Here is a 19,562-nt window from a genome sequence, read left to right on the forward strand (position 1 = left end):
CGTGTGTTACTATGGATATTTTCTGCTTATGTGTTTTTGTAGCTCACTGTTCCTCTCTTCTGCTGTGTTTGATATCTTGTTAAAGATACTGAATTCATCATTTCGGTTACTGTATTTCTCAGTTCTAGAATTTCCATTTGATTATTCTGTTCCAATTCTTTGTTGTAATTCTCATTCCCGTTTCCTTGAACACATGAATCGCGGTTGTTTAAGGTTCACATCTGATAACTCTGGTGTCTGTGTTCTGAGGTTCTTTTTCTATTGTCTGTTTTTCCCTCTTCATTCAATTTCTTAGCACAGCCGGCCTTTTTTTATTGCGTCCCTGACACCATGTGTGAGGGAGAGCAGAGGCTCTAGATGTTGTTCTTCCAGAGAAGATTTAACTTCCCTAGGAGCAGCTAGAGTGCAAGTAAACCATCCTCCTCCAGCCAAGGGCTGAATAGCTGGAGGTTGGTCACAGTATTTGTAAAGCTTTGTCACTGCTCATTTGCCCGTGCTGCTAGTTTTGTAGCCCGGCAGGAGTCCCAGCTGAGAGCTTCACATGTTTATCATGACTCTCCTTGGAAGGTCCCGGTTCTGTTGTACCGAAAGACTGGAAAATTCTGGATTTCTGCTTAACTTTAATCTTTTGCCCTGTAAACCTTAAGAATTCAATAAAATGTTTGAGTAACAAGCCACTGAGTATTGGGATCCCCTCTCTATATTTTCATTCTCTCCCAAATATTAGACTATAAAGTCGGCCTGGGTGACATCTCATGCCTTCAGACAGATAACTTTTTTCAGTTCAGATTTTCTAGTTGTTTCTGCAGAAATGTTGGTCTGCCACGGGCTACTCTCTTTGGGCCGGAAGTGAAAGTCAGTCCTCAACATTTTGACATTTGGCAATACTGATGTTTAACTTTGACCATTCTTTGTTTTGAACAGGGATATATTATTCTGAGCTCAATAGGATTTTAGTCTTGAAATATGCCTGCTTACCTTTCTTTTCCTAATAAGTAAAGAAGTTTGTTTCTTTGATTCTAAAAAGATACCAGGAGTGCCTTTTTGTAGAAGATTTTCTGGAGTGAGTGGGAAAAGGAGGTAATAAGGATGGCTTGTTCTTGATAGGATTTCTCATGAATTTTGCATCATCTGTGTTTAGAATCTAGTCCTTAGTATTACATTTTAGCTCCTCTCCTGTTTGCCCTGAGAATACTTGCCAGCAGTGCTTACGGCTGCAGCGTTTATCCTGAGATAACTTTGCCACAAAATGTCTCATGGCACAGTTTCCTCCCCTGGTGTCACGTTATTCATCCGGGTTTGGAGACATTGCTTCCTCACAAGCAATAGGAGGTCCTTATTATTTTAGTAGATATGAGCATTTCACACAGCCTGTACAGCAGCCTGGCTTTTTATTATTCATCTGAATGCTCAAATGAGCCTATATGTTGATTTTAGTTTACTCTAGAGTCAAGGTTTTTTCCTACCAAGTGTTCACTGCTATTTTCAGTGGTTTCTTAAGGCCACATCTGTGTTGTTTTAAAAACCATCTCATTTGAATGGACAGGGCACTTTTCTTCTTGTCTGTTAGCATCATGTGGTCTTTATCCATTTTTTGTTTTTGTTTTTGTTTTAGGCTTAGAAAATCAGATAACTTCCCTATTATCACAAAGAAAATATGTGTTGTACTCAATTCTAAGCCAGGCCTGTGACTTCTAAGATCATGCTTCCAAGCTCTCCTGCCTCATACATTATACATGAGGTCAACCCCTGCCATAGTCCCCTGTTCACCCCTCTTTTCTGTCCTTTCTTGTTACTTCAGAAAATCTTCAAACTCGAAACCTGCCTGTTAGCATTCTGAGCAGGCTCATCATCTCACCTCATCCAAATGCTTTACTAGGGTAAAACGGACATTTTTATTTTTGATGTGTTTCAGACTGGATGACTCTGCCTGCCAGTAAGAAATCTACCCTCAGGGTGGCGATTCCTGAAGAAGAATTGGGCCGATGGACAATAAAGGAAAGGTTCCGCAGCAGCAGTCACTGGAAGTGTGCTAGCCTGCTGGGGTGGCAGTGTGGAGGCCAGGAGATGAGTTTGCAGCGAGCGGTGCTCACTCACCCCAGCACCCCGTCTGGGATTGGTGGACAGGAATGGGATGAATCTGGCAGCACTATGAGCTCATCTCCTCACAGTGCTCAAAGTCAGGGATTCCAGCCTCGCAAAAATGCCTTTGAGTGTAGTGAGTGTGGGAAAGTCTTCTCTAAGAGTTCAACTCTTAATAAACATCAGAAAATTCATACTGGAAAAAACCCAAATCAGAAAATTCATGTGAAAGAGAAAAGATATGAATGTAGAGAATGTGGGAAAGCCTTTCACCAGAGTACGCACCTTATCCATCACCAAAGAATTCACACCGGCGAGAAACCCTATGAATGTAAGGAATGTGGCAAGGCCTTCTCAGTGAGCTCCTCGCTTACATACCATCAGAAAATTCATACTGGAGAGAAGCCTTTTGAATGCAACTTATGTGGAAAAGCTTTTATCCGAAATATACACCTTGCCCATCATCATAGAATACACACTGGAGAGAAACCTTTTAAATGTAACATTTGTGAAAAAGCCTTTGTGTGTAGGGCACATCTTACCAAACACCAAAATATCCATAGTGGAGAGAAACCCTATAAATGCAACGAATGTGGAAAAGCCTTTAATCAGAGCACAAGTTTTCTTCAGCATCAGAGAATCCACACTGGAGAGAAACCCTTTGAATGTAATGAATGTGGGAAGGCCTTCAGGGTGAACTCTTCCCTTACTGAACATCAGAGAATTCATACTGGAGAGAAACCTTACAAATGTAACGAATGTGGGAAAGCTTTCAGGGATAATTCATCCTTTGCACGACATCGGAAAATCCACACTGGAGAGAAACCGTACAGATGTGGCTTGTGTGAGAAGGCCTTCAGGGACCAATCGGCACTAGCCCAGCATCAGAGGATTCACACCGGGGAGAAGCCTTACATGTGCAACATCTGCGAAAAAGCCTTCAGTGACCATTCAGCCCTCACCCAACACAAGAGAATTCACACCAGAGAAAAACCGTACACATGTAAAATCTGTGGGAAAGCCTTTATCCGAAGCACCCACCTTACTCAACATCAGAGGATTCACACAGGAGAGAAACCCTACAAATGCAACAGATGTGGGAAAGCGTTTAACCAGACCGCAAACCTCATTCAGCATCAGAGACATCATATTGGAGAAAAGTGACATGAGTACAGTTTGTCTGGAAGACCTTTGAGACTGAGTAGATTAATTATTGAATGTAAGATAATCCATTCTAGAGGATAACTATGAAAACTTACATCAAGATCGTCACTTTATTTACTGAGGGTCAACTTTCACAGTGTCATGGGGTTTGGGCACTTAAGAATGGCAAATACTCAGCCAGGTGTGGTGGCTCACGCCTGTAATCCCAGCACTTTGGGAGGCCGAGGTGGGCAGATCTCAAGGTCAAGAGATCGAGACCATCCTGGCTAACATGGTGAAACCCCTTCTCTACTAAAAATATTAAAAATCAGCCGGGTGTGGTGGCAGGTGCCTGTAGTCCCAGCTGCTAGGGAGGCTGAGGCAGGAGAATGGCGTGAACCCGGGAGGTGGAGGTTACAGTGAGCTGAGAGCACACCACTGCACTCCAGCTTGGGTGACAGAGTGAGACTCCATCTCAAAAAAAAAAAAAAAAGAAAAAGAAGAATGGCAAACTCCTCATTATTTAATACTGCTTCAAATAGCAGTACTGTTTGATTTGTCCGAATTACCAAGTATCAGAACCAAAATGGAGCTTCATTAACAGCATTAAAATTGGTTTATCAAATTACATTTTGACTATTAGAGAAACTGTGGAATTGTAAAAATTAAAGTTGAAAAGCAAAGGAACAAAAAGGTAAAATGGCCTACAAGCATTTCACTCTACTCGATTCTCTTCCATAAGAGAGTTGCCACCTTTAATGGAAACCTTAGTCCTCTCCTCACCCACACCACTGACGCCCAGTGTAAAGAAAGTACAGTCACCATGCACCACCACCAATTATTTAAATTACGCTTCCCACCTTCTGCTTCAAACCATCCCTTGTCACATCTCTCTGGTCTGTGTGTCTGCTGGCTTAATCCCTGTAGAATCCCTGTGAGATGATTCATTTGCCCCAAATGACCCTCTCTGACTTAGCAACTCCTGTCTGCATGGTGCCACCTATCACTGCCCCACATGGGGAGCGTGGTGATCTGGTCTCAGTCACAGTCCATGATTTTGAATATCACACCCAAATCCAGCCTTCAGAACTTGGTATCTCTGTCTAGAAGGCACAACTTGATCAAAATTCTTGAGTTACGCATTTCCTCTGGGCTTCAGCTTGACTGACCCTGGGATGGTACCTGAAGGAGGGGCTTTGCCTATGCCGCCTTCACCCTCCAATTCTTCTGTACTTAGTGACTCTACACATCAGTTAGGGACTTGCTCAGCTTCAGGTGCAATGACCCCACCCACTTAAGTTGTAGTTTTCCCAATCACCTCCCTCTGTCATTACCCATTTCTCTATGTGCAATTGATACAAGAGGTGAAAGCCCCAAGGCCAGTTCTCAGAATGCTCTGACCCGCTCTTCCCCCAGCTGGACAGTCCACTGTGTCCACTGCATTAGAGTACATTTCCTGCTCCCAGGATAAACTGCTGCATCCTGGTCCTTCCCCTGCTTTTTCTAGGTTTCTGGAGGTATTCTATATTCATAGGAAAGCAGACAACTTTGAATTTCTGCTTTTGCATTTGGAAATGGTCATTTCCTCTCCTCCATCTGGGCCTTCCACTATTTAAAGACTCATACTGACAGTGGTGAGAAAAATGTTGAGTAATTCCGTGAGTCAAGAAGAGGTCACTAGCTCCATTGACATTCTCTGGCAAGGGCCATGTCCATGTTCAAAAGTTTGAGTGGTACAGTAGTCCTGCAGGTATGGTTCCTTTACCATCTTTTTTTTTTTGAGACAGAGTCTTGCACTGTCGCCCAGGCTGGAGTGCAGTGGCATGATCTCGGCTCACTGTAACCTCCACCTCCTGGGTTCAAGTGATTCTCCTGCCTCAGCCTCCCAAGTAGCTGGGACTACAGGCACCCACCACCATGCCCAACTAATTTTTTGTATTTTTAGTAGAGATTGGGTTTCACTATGTGAGCCAGGCTGGTCTCAAACTCCTGACCTTGTGATTCGCCCACCTCGGCCTCCCAAAGTGCTGGGATTACAGGTGTGAGCCACTGTGCCCGGCCACCTTCGCTGTCTTTAATCCTTCAGTGCTTTCAGTAGAAATCACACAGATAAATAACATCTGTGCTCTATCACACACACACACACACACACACACACACACACACACACACACACACAGCCTCTGGGGGCCCTCTCCCTTTCCCTACCACAAGGAATGGAGGAGTCTGCACCACTGCAAGCTGGAACATGTCATGCAATGAAGATGGGAGGCCAAGCAAATTATTCTGGAAAGTGAAGTGGCAAGTTCCTGGTCTGTGGAAGTGCTGTCCTTCAAGTTAAGCAACCTGCTGACCCCTCAGAATGCAGCACCTCACCCCCATGTTACAGAAGAGGATATTCTATATCATGGTAGAACTCAGTGGGCTCTGGGTTGCAACACAGACTTGGAAGCTTCCAGCAGCTTCAAAGTCCAAGTAATCTAAATTCAGCCTTCATCTAATAAAGGCCACCTTTGTGGGCCAGCATCTCCTGTTAAGTGATCAGCAACTCAGACTTTCTCCCCTATTAAGCTGCATGTGAAACAGTATTTCAAGAGGTTTCTTGGGATTGCCTGTGTCCCATGCCCTCAGAAGTTCATCTGCAGCTTCACGCGGCTGACACCCTCAGATTCCAGAGTAAACCTGAAAAAACCATGTTCACTGCTACAGATGTCTGCCTTCACCCCTATCCATGTAATGTGCCAGGTCTTAACTACTACCCCCTTGCCTTGAATCTCTGAGAAGCACGTTTCTAAGCTGAGTTGGTTGGTTGGTTGATTTTTAATGAATGCATGAGAACTACCAGTACTTGGTATGTGCCTACAGTTGAGCCAGGGCCAAGGCCTGCAGCCAGATCAAGAATCTCATTCATCTCAGCCGTGGCTCCAGGAACTATGCATTCAGCAGCATTAAGTGCAGCCTGAAGGCCCCCATCTGCGATGACATTGCATTCTCCCTGAGTTCACCTGCCATCAGGCTTAGGTTTTCACGAAATTAGTCCTCTGAGATGCCTGTTCACTTATCCCTGGCTAGGAAGGGAAAAAGTAAGTCACTGGCCTATTAGATGTGCCCAGGCTGACTTGAATATATTTATGGTACTAGTACTTGGCCAGGCAGTGGCTTTATTGTATTATACTGTGGGATTATGAGCTCACTACGTAGCCTTCTCAACTAGGGGAGTGGACATTGCCTGGGTCCTAGCCATACTTTTCTCACGTGGATGATGTGGCATTCTAACCTGCCCCAGCTCAACCCCTAAAAGTGCATTTCTGAGGACTCTGCAGTAAGACTTTTTCAGCCAGTCTTTCCTACCAGCTGATCTGTGGAGTGTTAGACATTTCAGTAGCTACTGAGAGGGAGTTTTCCGTACCCCACCTTCAGCTGGGTTAATCCCCAAACAGCCAGTGTTTCCTAGGAAAAGCAGTTCATTTCATACCTTGCTTTTCTAGTCCTAATGGCCACGCAGACATACCCAACTGTGGCAAGATGAAGGACCACGATTTGGGACTCTTCAGGGACAGCCTTGGCCACCTGGTGATGTGCCACCTTCAGCAGCTCCGTCTTCACACGCCCAGCCTGCGCCTGCTTCATGCAGTGCACAAGGCTGTTCTGACACACCGCGACCGTGACCTTCACATGAGGCCAGTCTCCCCGCCCCCTCACCTGGGCCATAGAAAAAGGTAAGAGCCTGGGAAGCAGCTCCTGGCCTCTCCTCCCATCTCAGAGCCTTCTGAGAGCCATCACGGTGCCAGCTCCACTCTGCCCAGTTTGAGGAGGGAATTAGCATCCAGACTTTGACAGGTTCTTCATTTCTATGGGCTTCTGGGAACAGCCACTGAAACTGCCTCCTCGTTATAGAAAAAAAAAATTGCTTCAAATTTCCCCTTTCAGATTCCTCTGCCCATCTCCTGCTGGGTGCCCCTCATCTCCAGCTGACTGATTTGTCGTCTGGGTTATTTCTCCCTGCCTGCCTGTTTGCCCAGTTTTGACAGTGGCCTCTCTTAAGACGTTACCTTCCTCCATATTCACTAACTGCTTCTAGAACAGCACTTTGTCCCTGCAGCAGACTCAGCCTTCCAGGTTACTGTGCCGGAGTCTCAGTCTTGGAACAAAATTGCTTTAAACTGAATGATTTTGGTGGAGAAAACAATGTAATTCAAACTGAATCCAAGAACGCCATAGCCTCCCCCTGTTTGATTCCTCTCCTTTCCTTCCTGTTCCTTTGCACTTTGCCCCACCCTCCCCTACAGCACGGGCTTAGTCAGCAGCACAGTATGGAGACTTCCATCTCTCACCCTCCTCTGTCCTGCAGTTGGACGGCTCCCTGCTTCCTGGCACACCTCAACGCCTGCTAAATATATTTTTGGCAATTTAAATATTTTTATAACAGTTTGTGAAGGGAAAAGAATGCAAGCTTGGTTGTTTCTGATCACTCAAGGACCTCTTGGCGGTGCTGATGGTCATCCTCTGCAGGTGCCAGCACTGGGTGGCACTCATACTCCCTGTGTTCCATCTGCCACCTTGTGTACCACATGCCACTCTCTCTCTCTTTCTTTCTCTCTTTCTCTTCCTTCCTTCCCTCCTTCCTTCCCTCCTTCCTTCCTTCCTTCCTTCCTTCCTTCCTTCCTTCCTTCTTTCCTTCTTTCCTTCCTTCCTTCTTTCCTTCCTTCCCTCCTTCCTTCCTTCCTTCCTTCCTTCCTTCCTTCCTTCCTTCCTTCCTTCCTTCCTTTCTTTCTTTCTTTCTTTCTTTTTCTTTTCTTTCTTTCTTTCTTCTTTCTTTCTTTCTTTCTTTCTTTCTTTCTTTCTTTCTTTCTCGTTCTCTCTCTCGCTTTCTCTCTTGCTTTCTTTCTTCTTCCTTCCTTCCTTCCTTCTTTCCTTCTTTTCTTTCTTTTCTTTTTTTTTTTTGATGGAGTCTCACTCTGTGGCCCAGGCTGCAGTGCAGTGGCGCAATCTTGGCTGACTGCAACCTCTGCCTCCTGGGTTCAAGCGATTCTCCCAAGTAGCTGGGATTACAGGCACGCACCACCACGCCCGGCTAATTTTTGTATTTTTAGTAGAGACGGGGTTTCACCATGTTGGTCGGGCTGGTCTTGAACTCCTGACCTCGTGATCCATCTGCCTCAGCCACATCACTATCCTTAAAAAAATGTTGACAATAATTATTCATCAGTGTGTCTTTCTGAAAATAAAATGAGAAAAGTGCCCAGTTTCTAAGATGTACAAGTTGCATTTTTGTCACCTGGTTATCTAATTAGATGACACTAATACATGGCCCAAAGCATTCCAAGTGTTTCTCTCTGTAGCCAGCCTGGCCTGAACCCCCCACAGTGACCATCGAAACCCCACGTGTTCCTCGAAAGCAGAGGCTTCATGCTGTGGAATATCAAGAGCTGTACCCCCATCACTGGGGCTAACAGTTCACATCTGAGGGCATGCCTGGTACCAGATGCTATTGTAAGAACTTTACATATATTCCTTCATTTAATCCTCACAATTGCATGAAACCGTTACTTCCATCCTGTTTTGTATTCTGTTATGAGGTAGTCAATGAAATGGAGCCAAAAGAGGCAGAGGAGAGGCTCAGGATAACAAATGTACTCACTATTCCTAGAGACAGGAGACAGGCCAGGCCACACAGGGCCATGTGGACCAGGCACCAGGGTGTTCAGGAGGCAGAAGACAGGAGTTGGCGGGGAGTAGGGGGAAGCGTGAAGCCAGAGCCTTTCTTTGGGTTTCTGAGGGAAAGGCAGGGCAGGGTGAATGGTTTAGACTGGCTCGTTTGTGTAATTTCAGTGGGCTCTAAGCTATAAGGACAGTGGGGGCAGAGAGGCTCCCTAGGTGCCTGGTGCTCGGCCCCGGGATGATGAAGGCAGAGGAATGTCGCTCCTGGGGTGTGTGGGACTGAGAGAGGAGGCCCGGCTCTGGCTGGTTGCTGTGTATCGAAAGCGTGCCCAGCTCAGTCTTCGCTGTCGCTTAAGAACTGGCCAGCCCCAGGAAGGGCAGGCTCTGTCTGTCCCCAGCCAAAAGGGTTTTTTGTTTGTTTGTTTTTTGAGACGGAGTCTCACTCTGTCACCCAGTCTGGAATGCAATGGTGCAATCTTGGCTCACTGCAAACTCAGCCTCCCGAGTTCAAGTGATTATCTTGCCTCAGCCTACCTAGTAGGTAGGTATTACAGGCTAGTAGTTGGGATTACAGGCATGCACCACCACACCTGGCTAATTTTTCGTATTTTTGTCGAGATGGGGTTTCACCATACGGTCCAGGCTGATCTCGAACTCCTGACCTCAAGTGATCTGCCCACCTTAGCCTCCCAAAGTGCTGGGATTACAGGTGTGAGCCACCACACCTGGCTAAAACATAACAAACAGAAAAATTTTAAGTATATGCACAATATATTTCACAACTATTTTATGGCTATACCACATTTTACCATCTATTTTACAACTGTGTTGGCATAAAGACAAAATGTTTTCCTTCTGATTTGGGGAGAACTTAAAACATTTCCATGAGCCCTTAGAGGCACTCTGGGCCCCAGCCACTGTCCCTACTGCCCCTAATGGACAAGTCGGCGCTGCCTGGGGTTGGTGGGTGAGGAGGGCTGGGGCCACGTGCTCACCTGGAGCCTAAGGAGGTGGGGTTCACCCAACCACATGAGCCGAGAGTGGGAGAGAGGAGAGTGGGAGAGAGGGGTCCACAACCACATGAGCCGAGAGTGGGAGAGAGGGGTCCACAAGAAACACCCAGGGCCTTTCTCCAAAGAAGGCAGGATGTGGAAAGGTCCCACGCAGGCAAACCACAGATGACCCCAGGCCCGACGCAGCTGAGGCTGAGGCTGCAGCCTTTGGTGGCTCAGCCCCTTCTCAGATCCACACTTTCTGGGCCAGGCCTGAGGCTGAGCCATGTGGGGGTGAGAGAACCAGGAACAGGGGGAAGATGCAGGGTGCTGACCCCGAGGACCTGTTTCCCTGGAAAGGCAGCAGTTTGAGAATAAAACCCAGAGGACTTTCTGATAGTGGTGGCTTGAAGCAGACCTGGCTGAAGTTCCTTTCCTTCCCTTTCCCTTTCCCTTTCCCTTTCCCTTTCCCTTTCCCTTTCCCTCCCCTCCCCTCCCCTCCCCTCCCCTCCCCTCCCTTCCCTTCCCCTCCTTCCCTCCCTCCCTCCCTCTCTCCCTCCCTCTCTCCCTCCCTCTCTCCCTCCCTCTCTCCTTCTTTCTTCCCTCCCTCCCTTTCTTCCTTCCTTCCTCTTTCTTTTTCTCTCTCTACCTCTGTCTCTCCCTTCCCCTCCCCTCCCCTCACCCCCTCCCTCTCTCTCTCTCTCCCTCCCCTCCCCTCCCCTCGCCTTCCTTTCCTTTCTTCTGTCAGCTGAAGCAGCAAGACCACACAGTTCATTAGTTCACAGTTCATTAGCAAGACCACACAGGCCATTAGTTCACAGTTCATTAGCAAGACCACACAGTTCATTAGTTCACAGTTCATTAGCAAGACCACACAGTTCATTAGTTCACAGTTCATTAGCAAGACCACACAGGCCATTAGTTCACAGTTCATTAGCAAGACCACACAGTTCATTAGTTCACAGTTCATTAGCAAGACCACACAGTTCATTAGTTCACAGTTCATTAGCAAGACCACACAGGCCATTAGTTCACAGTTCATTAGCAAGACCACACAGGCCATTAGTTCACAGTTCATTAGCAAGACCACACAGGCCATTAGTTCACAGTTCATTAGCAAGACCACACAGGCCATTAGTTCACAGTTCATTAGCAAGACCACACAGTTCATTAGTTCACAGTTCATTAGCAAGACCACACAGTTCATTAGTTCACAGTTCATTAGCAAGACCACACAGTTCATTAGTTCACAGTTCATTAGCAAGACCACACAGTTCATTAGTTCACAGTTCATTAGCAAGACCATACAGTTCATTAGTTCACAGTTCATTAGCAAGACCACACAGTTCATTAGTTCACAGTTCATTAGCAAGACCACACAGTTCATTAGTTCACAGTTCATTAGCAAGACCACACAGTTCATTAGTTCACAGTTCATTAGCAAGACCACACAGTTCATTAGTTCACAGTTCATTAGCAAGACCACACAGTTCATTAGTTCACAGTTCATTAGCAAGACCACACAGTTCATTAGTTCACAGTTCATTAGCAAGACCACACAGTTCATTAGTTCACAGTTCATTAGCAAGACCACACAGTTCATTAGTTCACAGTTCATTAGCAAGACCACACAGTTCATTAGTTCACAGTTCATTAGCAAGACCACACAGTTCATTAGTTCACAGTTCATTAGCAAGACCACACAGTTCATTAGTTCACAGTTCATTAGCAAGACCACACAGGCCATTAGTTCACAGTTCATTAGCAAGACCACACAGGCCATTAGTTCATGCAGGGGACCTTGGTAGCACTTGAAACAGAGGAAGCTATGATCTGGTTTTGGGTTTTGTATTTCAAATTTCCAAGATGCAGATACTTGCTATAATAATGTACATTTTACCAGAGCATTAAAAAATGGAAAAGTTTCCAATTACTTTTCTTTCTTTCTCAATTAATTTTCCTTGCAGTGAAGAAGAAATTCCAAAGTTGGAAAAAGTATTTAACCACCTGAAGTTCAATTGCTAATTCATCTCAGTAATATGTCTAGCAGCAAACCTTTTATCCTCCAGTTTTTAGTGTCTTTACTAATTAAAAAAATGGAGGTTGACTGAAGAAATTTTTTTTTTTTTTTTAAATTTGAAACTGAGTCTCGCTCTGTGGCCCAGGCTCAAGTGCAGTGGCATGATCTTGGCTCACGGCAAGCTCTGCCTCCTGGGCTCACACCATTCTCCTGCCTCAGTCTCCCGAGTAGCTGGGACTACAGGCGCCGCCACCACACCCGACTGATTTTTGTGTTTTCAGTAGAGACCGGGTTTCACTGTGCTAGCCAGGATGGTCTCAATCTCTTGACCTCGTGATCTGCCCGCCTTGGCCTCCCAAAGTGCTGGGATTACAGGCGTGAGCCACCGCGCCAGGCCGAATGAAGAATTTTTAAAATCCTACGCAGTTATATTACTTCTGCCATTCTTGATCAGTGCGTACATAGGCAGAGAATGAAACCTGGAGGCTTTTGTCCCCAGGGTTATAGTTTAAACTTAGTGTAGGCAGTGGGGTTGGGCCGGGATGGGGAGGTGAAGACACATGATTAGGAAAGAGGTTTATTACATGAGTCTCTGGCAGGAAAACGTGGATGCCTGAAACTGGATCTTGGGAATATAGTTATGCAGCTGTGACAAGAATTCATCCAAGCTGGCCATGAGACAGGCAAAGGATGCATCAATGGTCATTCCCTGAGAAGCAGGTCATATTCCTTCTTGTCTTTTAGGTTTTCTTTAGTCATGAACTTCTCTTAGCCTTTCTGATGTGTTTTTTTTGTTTGTTTGTTTGGTTTTTTTTTTTGGAGACGGAGTCTCACTCTGTCCCCAGGCTTGAGTGCAGTGGTACAATCTCGGCTCACTGCAACCTCTGCCTCCAGGGTTCAAGCTATTCTCCTGCCTCAGCCTCCTGAGTAGCTGAGATTACAGGTGCCCATCACCACGCCCAGCTAATTTTTTGTATTTTTAGTAAAGATGTGGTTTCTCTGTGTTAGCCAGGATGGTCTCGATCTCCTGACCTCGTGATCCGCCCACCGTGGCCTCCCAAAGTGCTGGGATTAGAGGCGTGAGCCACCATGCCCAGCCTCTAATGGTTTTTGTACTTACCATTACTGCGTGAGAGGGAAGTTCACTGAGCGCTCGTTATGAGCCAGGCACTGTGCATTGTTCCTACATTATACCATGAAATTTCTATAAAAACCTTCAAGTTTGTAGGGATGGATGATTACCTATCAGCTAGATATGATTATCATACTTACTTGACAGACAAGGAGTCTTTGACTTAAGTAGCGTGTCCAAGATCACGTTAGAGTTAAGAGAATGGTTTTAAATGTGAAGGCTTTTGTGATAGATCCCAAACCCATACCCAATAAGCTGTACCACCATGGATCCCAGGAACTGGTCACTCTGGCTGCCACATTTCTGCTCACCTCTTCTCTCTCTTCCTTTTTATTATTTTCCCAAAATATAAGGACACATCAAAAGATGTTGCTGGCCGGGTGCAGTGGGTCACGCCTGTAATCCCAGCACTTTGGGAGGCTGTGGCAGGTGGATCACCTGAGGTCAGGAGTTGGAGACCAGCCTGGCCAACATGGCAAAACCCCGTCTCTACTAAAAATACAAAAATTAGCCAGGCTACGCCGCAGGCTGAGGCAGGAGAATCACTTGAACCTGGGAGGTGGAGACTGCAGTGAGCTGAGATCACGCCACTGCACTCCAGCCTGGGGTATGGAGCAAGACTCTGTCTCAAAAAAAAAAAAAAGATGTTTCTAAGAACTCTAGTGGTGCATGTTTGAGAATAGTATTATTCCCGTGAATGAATGTGACCGCAACTGTTCAGCAAGTGAAACCCTTTTTAAAAACACGTGTATAAAATGTTTCTAAGAGTGCAGCTTGGGTGCGTGATTAAGAAATGTTGTTTCCATGAATAAAGGTGTCCACTACACTATTCTGCAGGTAACACGCTCTGAAAAGACACGTGTACAAAAGATGTTGCTAAAACATTGTCAACGCAGTAGCCAGAGTGGTCCTTTTAGTTTGTCAGACCCTCTGTTATTAAAACCCTCCAGTGTCTCCTCATCTCACCCAGAGTAAATGGAAGTCCATGATTTTAGTGGCCTTGGCCTACAGGGCCACACATGGTATACATACCCCAGTGCCTCAGGTGACAGTTAGCTTTATGTGTCACCTGGCCAGGCTGTGGTACCCAGTTACTTAATCAGACACTGGTCTGGATGTCGCTGTGAAGGCGTGTTTTGTAGATGTGGGTGACCGCTACAGTCAGCTGACTTTAGGTAAAGGAGATTACCCCAATAATCTGGGCGGGCCTCTTCCAGTCAGTTGAAGGCCTTCGAAGCAAAACTCTGTATATCTGTATCTAATCTATATCTACGTCTAATCTCTTGACCCTTTGGGCTCTGTTCTCTGGAAAGCCCTGACTGCTCCACTCTGCTGCCTTCCTCACACTGTCTCCCTCCCTCACCCACTCCTCCATGCCTCTGTCTTTGCTGGGTCCCCGAAACACCAGGCTGACCCCTGCCCCTGGGCCTTGCGCTGGGCACTCCGCCTGCAGGAGCCCATCCCTCAGATACCTCCATGGCTCTCTCCCCACCTCCTTCAGATGAAGCCTGTACTTGATTGCCCTATTCAGAATTGCAGCCACCCCCGCCTGCTTCCCCGTTCTCTGTACCCTGCTCTGCTGTTTTCTTTTGTCCACAGCACGTCACCCTTTAACATATAGTGTCATTTATTAGTTAGTTTTGTATGTTGTTTATTTTGTGTCTCCACCACTAGGATGCAAGTCCCATGAGGGAAGCAGTTCCCATCTATTTTCTCTGCTGATGTATCCCAGGTGCTTAGCCCAGAGTAAGTACCCAAGGGTACATGTGGGACCAACAGTGACTAAGCAGTCTGGGGGGCAGTGAGGAGGGGCTAGCTGCGTGTGACATGGGGTCCTGGGACTGCTCAGCCGTGGGGCTGGGTTAATGAGTGGGGTCTGTGTGGGTAGCGATTGGTAGGACTGGGAGGACCAATGGTAGGCTTATGGGGCCAGCAATTTGGGCACCTCTGCAGGGCGCATTAAGGAGACTCTGGCTTTCAGTGACTGTGGGAGAAATGAGTAACTCGCCCAAGGTCACTCATCCAGCAGAGCTGGAGTTGACCTCAAGAAGCCTTAACCATGACACAGTGCAAGGTCACGATGCAAAAGCTGACTTAAAGCAGCACACAGGGCATGGGCAAGACAGGGTCTGTGCGCCCTGGAGGTTTTACCTGTCTGCAGACCAGAATGGGAAAATGATACTGCAGGTAAATTCAATATTTGAGAGCTCTGCCTCATCTGGCAGACTGTATGAGTGAAGAGTGCCTGGGGCCACGTTCCCCTAGACCAATGTACCCTTTCTGCTATTTCTGTTATGTGAGTCTGCAGGTAAATTTGAGAATAAATCACAGCCAGATGGAGGTGACAGGAGAGGGCTGGGACCCTAGCAATGGGGCCACAGCACCAGGGTGCCATGGAACGGTGATTTTTTATATTACTGTGTAGGATGAATAAGAGGGAAAAGATACAAGAAGCGGAAAGGCTAGTTAGTATTCTGACAGAGTAATTGCCATAGGCTGAATATTTATGTTGCTCCAAAATTCATATGGTGAGATCCTAACCCCCAATGTGTGGTAATTGGAGATGGGACCTGTGGGAGGTTATGAGAGTAGAGCCCTTGGGAATGGCACTAGAGCCCTTATAAAGAGACCCCAGGATGCCCTCACACCTCCCACCATATGAGGACACAGCAAGGAAGTGCTGTTTATGAACAACGAGGCAGCCCTCACCAGACACCAAGTCCCCTGGTGTCTTGCTCTTGGACTTCCCAGCCTCCAGAACTATGAGAAAGGTCTGTTTTTAGAAGCCACTGAGTCTATGGTATTCTTTTCTAGCAGCCTAAATAGAGTAAAACAGTAATCCACAAATGAAGTGATGAGGCTTAAAATTTTCAAATCCAGTCTTCTTTTCTTTTTTCTTTTTTTTGGAGACAGAATTTCTCTCTGTTGCCCAGGCTGGAGTGCATTGGCACGATATCTTGACTCACTGAAACCTCTGTCTCCTGGGTTCAAGCCATTCTCCAGCCTCAGCACCCCCCGCCCAAGTAACTGGGATTACAGACATATGCCACCATGCCCAGCTAATTTTGTGTTTTTAGTAGAGATGGTGTTTTGCCATGTTGGCCAGGCTGGTCTTGAACTCCTGGCCTCAAGTGATCCATTCACCTCAGCCTCCCAAAGTGCTGGGATTACAGGCATGAGCCACCGCACTCAGCCAAATCCAGTCCTTTTACTAATTTACTTCTCCACACCCTTGAATACCTTTTGGAATTCCATCCAACTGGTCAGTTTCTTCTTATCAGAGCTTTATTCCTTTTTGGTTCCTGTCCCTTACATTTCTTTAGCCTTTTCTCCACAGCATGGAATGTCATTTTTGAAACCCCCCAAGCTACTTGTAATAACCATCAGTATTCCACTCTGGCTGTCCATACTACAGCAGTTTTTCCCCCCTCAAAGCCCAAGAGATGGAAAATATTTACAGTTTGGAATTTTTCATATTTAGAAACAAAGGTATCAATATAACAAAGAGTATTTGTGAAGCAGTTTCATTCTATAAAATGGTGGGAAGATTTACCTGGAATTGTGCATTTTATTCCATTTTTGAAGAAGTTTTATGAAACAGTATCTGTATAAAGAAGCAACTGAAGACCCACGTCAGACTTTTGGGAAAAGTTAAATTTATTGAACACGAAGTAACTGAATAAAGTCAGTTACCTGGACTGTTTACAGTAAGCAATGAATGTAATAAATTAAGGGGAAATTTCTAAAGAGCAAAAAGGATAAGAAATGTGACAAAGCTATAATAAATGTGTCAGAAGATTCACACAAGTGAGAAAGCCTCAGAATATGGTTACTATACAGAAGCTCTAGGTGAGACCTTATAAGTAAGTGGATAAAGCTTACATCAAAACGTAATCTTACTCTGCTTTAGAACTCTCATCTCAGAGAGGAGCACTGCAATTTTAATTGTGTAAACATAGAATAAGCCTCCAACCCAGAACTCCATTTTCACTGGAACATGTAATTCATACTGGGAGAAATAATTCCAGGGCAACAAATGGGACAAAACCTTAGGTACAGGTCACCTCTCACTCGACAGAAGAGAAACCACACTGGGAGAATGCCTTATAAATTCCACACATAGAAGAAAACTCATAAAACTTTATTCAGGGGTCCAAATAAATTGATTAGACCTCAAAGAATTCAAACCCATGCATGCAAAAAAAAAAAAACCAAAAAAAAACAGGAATATCTTTAGGGAGGTGTCAGCCTCCACTGAACACCATAGAAACAATCAAAGAGGCTAGGTGCGATGGCTCCTGTTTGTAATCCCAGCACTTTGGGAGGTGGAGGCAGGAGGATCGCTTGAGCTCAGAAGTTCGAGATCAGCCTGGGCAACATAGTGAGACATCGTCTCACAAAAAATAAAAAATTAGCTGGTTATGGTGGTGTGCACCAGCTACTGAGGAGGCTGAGGCGGGAGGATCGCTTGAGCCCAGGTCGAGACTACAGTGACCGAGGATTGTGCCACTGCACTCCAGCCTAAGAAACTGAGCGAGACCCTATCTCGAAAAAATAAAAGAATAAAAGAAATGATCACAGGCAGAAACCGTGTGTACACACTGAGTGTGGAAAAGCCCTCTTGTGGAAGTCAGTTATTTGTATACCTCAGAAAATTCGGGAAGGAGAGAAACCTTGTGAATGTACTAAATCTGGTAACATCTTCAGTAACAGAGGATGCCCCACTGTACACAGAATGGCTCATGCTGTGGAGATAATCTGCAAGGAGACCGAATGTGAGAAAGCCCACGGGAGGGGGAGAGGCCTCGCGGTGCATCCGAGTTCCTAGAGAGGCCGCAGGCTGAACATGGCAGAGCGTGAAAGCCTTCTGCAGGAAGCCAGGACTCTACGCCAGAAACCTCACACTGGGGAGAAATCCTCAACGCAATCAGTGTGGAAGTGCATTTGCTAATAACTGCTTCTAATTCTGAATCATAGAGTTCAGAGTGGAGAAAACCACACAAATGTAAAACAATGTCTAAAAGTTTCCAACTAGAAGTCAAAACTCATTGCACACCAAGGAATTCATAGTGGGAGAAACACTGAGGAAACAGCAAATGCAGGAAAGCTTTCCCTTGGAGATCAGAGCTCACTGACTCTCAGCGTTCACATAGGGGAAGAACCGTACACAATCATGAGTGTGGAACCGCCTTTGGCAAGAAAACATGCCCCATTACCCAGGAGAGAAACCCTGCGGAATAAATACATTCTGGAAAGCATCCAGCAACAAATGAAGCGTCCTAGTTCGCACTACGGAGAAGCCCTAGGAACACAACAGATGTGGAGAAGGGGAGTCAGCAGTGCAACAAAAATGTTTGTCAGAGGAGAAGCTTTTAAGTTAATTACCTAAAAACTGCAGAAACACCTAGTCCCAAGGTCAAAACCAGCTACACACCAGAGAAGCTGTATGGGAAAGTTTGTATGTGGGATAAAGTGGTTCACCCTCAAAACTAGCTCCAGACATCACATACTAGAAAATGTATACTGATCTTAAACAGTGGTCAATTTAACAAATTTAAATTCTACTCCCAGGGACACAAAATTCCATAACTTAAGCCAAGCTTTTTGTAAAAACTATCAATGAAAAACAAACGTGTGTGCATCTGCAGCCCAAGCCTCTTCCTCCCAGGCCTGGTGCTCAGCTTGCAAATGAGTCTTCCCAGTACATACGGGGAATGAACAGTTTCCATCCCTGTCTTGAGCCATCCACCTGGGATTCACCCTCACCACGGACATGGCTGTCTGTCACTGCTCCCAACCCGGAGCTCCTAAACCCATCCCCGACCCGAACACAGCACAAATGCAACCCTGCTCCTCGTTCTCACATCACTCATACTACACACACGTATCACATCACTCATACTACACACACGTATCGCATCACTCATACTACACACATGTATTGCATCACTCATACTACACACACGTATCGCATCATACTACACACACGTATCGCATGACTCATACTACACACACGTATCGCATGACTCATACTACACACACATATCGCATGACTCATACTACACACACGTATCGCATGACTCATACTACACACATGTATCGCATCACTCATACTACACACATGTATCGCATCACTCATACTACACACGTGTCGCATCATACTACACACGTCGCATCATACTACACACATGTATCGCATCATACTACACACATGTATCGCATCACTCATACTGCACAAATGTATCGCATCATACTACACACATGTATCGCATCATACTACACACATGTGTCGCATCACTCATACTACACACATGTATCGCATCACTCATACTACACACATGTATCGCATCACTCATACTACACACAAGTATCTGAATTTCTGAAGGTTTGCAGGGGTGGATTTGGTCTTTGTTTTTTTTCTGAGACAGACAGTCTCACTCTGCTGCCCAGGCTGGAGCACAGTGGTACAGTCTCAGCTCACTGCAACCTCCACCTCCCAGGTTCAAGTGTTTCTCCTGCCTCAGCCTCCCGA

General features: G+C 45.9%; 1 protein-coding gene across 10 annotated transcripts in view; it reads left to right on the top strand.

Moving 5' to 3' along the window:
• Positions 1 to 8,472, top strand: part of ZNF454 (zinc finger protein 454) — a 30,678-nt gene extending 22,206 nt beyond the window's left edge. For 6 of the 10 annotated variants that reach the window (XM_015141614.3, XM_028849981.2, XM_077937501.1 and 3 more), the window contains one exon: positions 1,916 to 3,925. In XM_015141614.3, the coding sequence (XP_014997100.2) occupies positions 1,916 to 3,246 (1,331 nt within the window). In that variant the 3' untranslated portion in view covers positions 3,247 to 3,925. Of the gene's footprint in view, positions 1 to 1,915; positions 3,926 to 5,264 lie in introns of those variants that run through there. The other 4 variants (XR_013395035.1, XR_013395037.1, XR_013395036.1 and 1 more) reach the window with 1 other exon arrangement.
• The last annotated feature ends 11,090 nt before the right edge of the window (positions 8,473 to 19,562 follow it).

Source organism: Macaca mulatta, chromosome 6, assembly GCF_049350105.2.
Source record: "Macaca mulatta isolate MMU2019108-1 chromosome 6, T2T-MMU8v2.0, whole genome shotgun sequence".
In the NCBI taxonomy this organism is placed as follows: Eukaryota; Metazoa; Chordata; class Mammalia; order Primates; family Cercopithecidae; genus Macaca; species Macaca mulatta.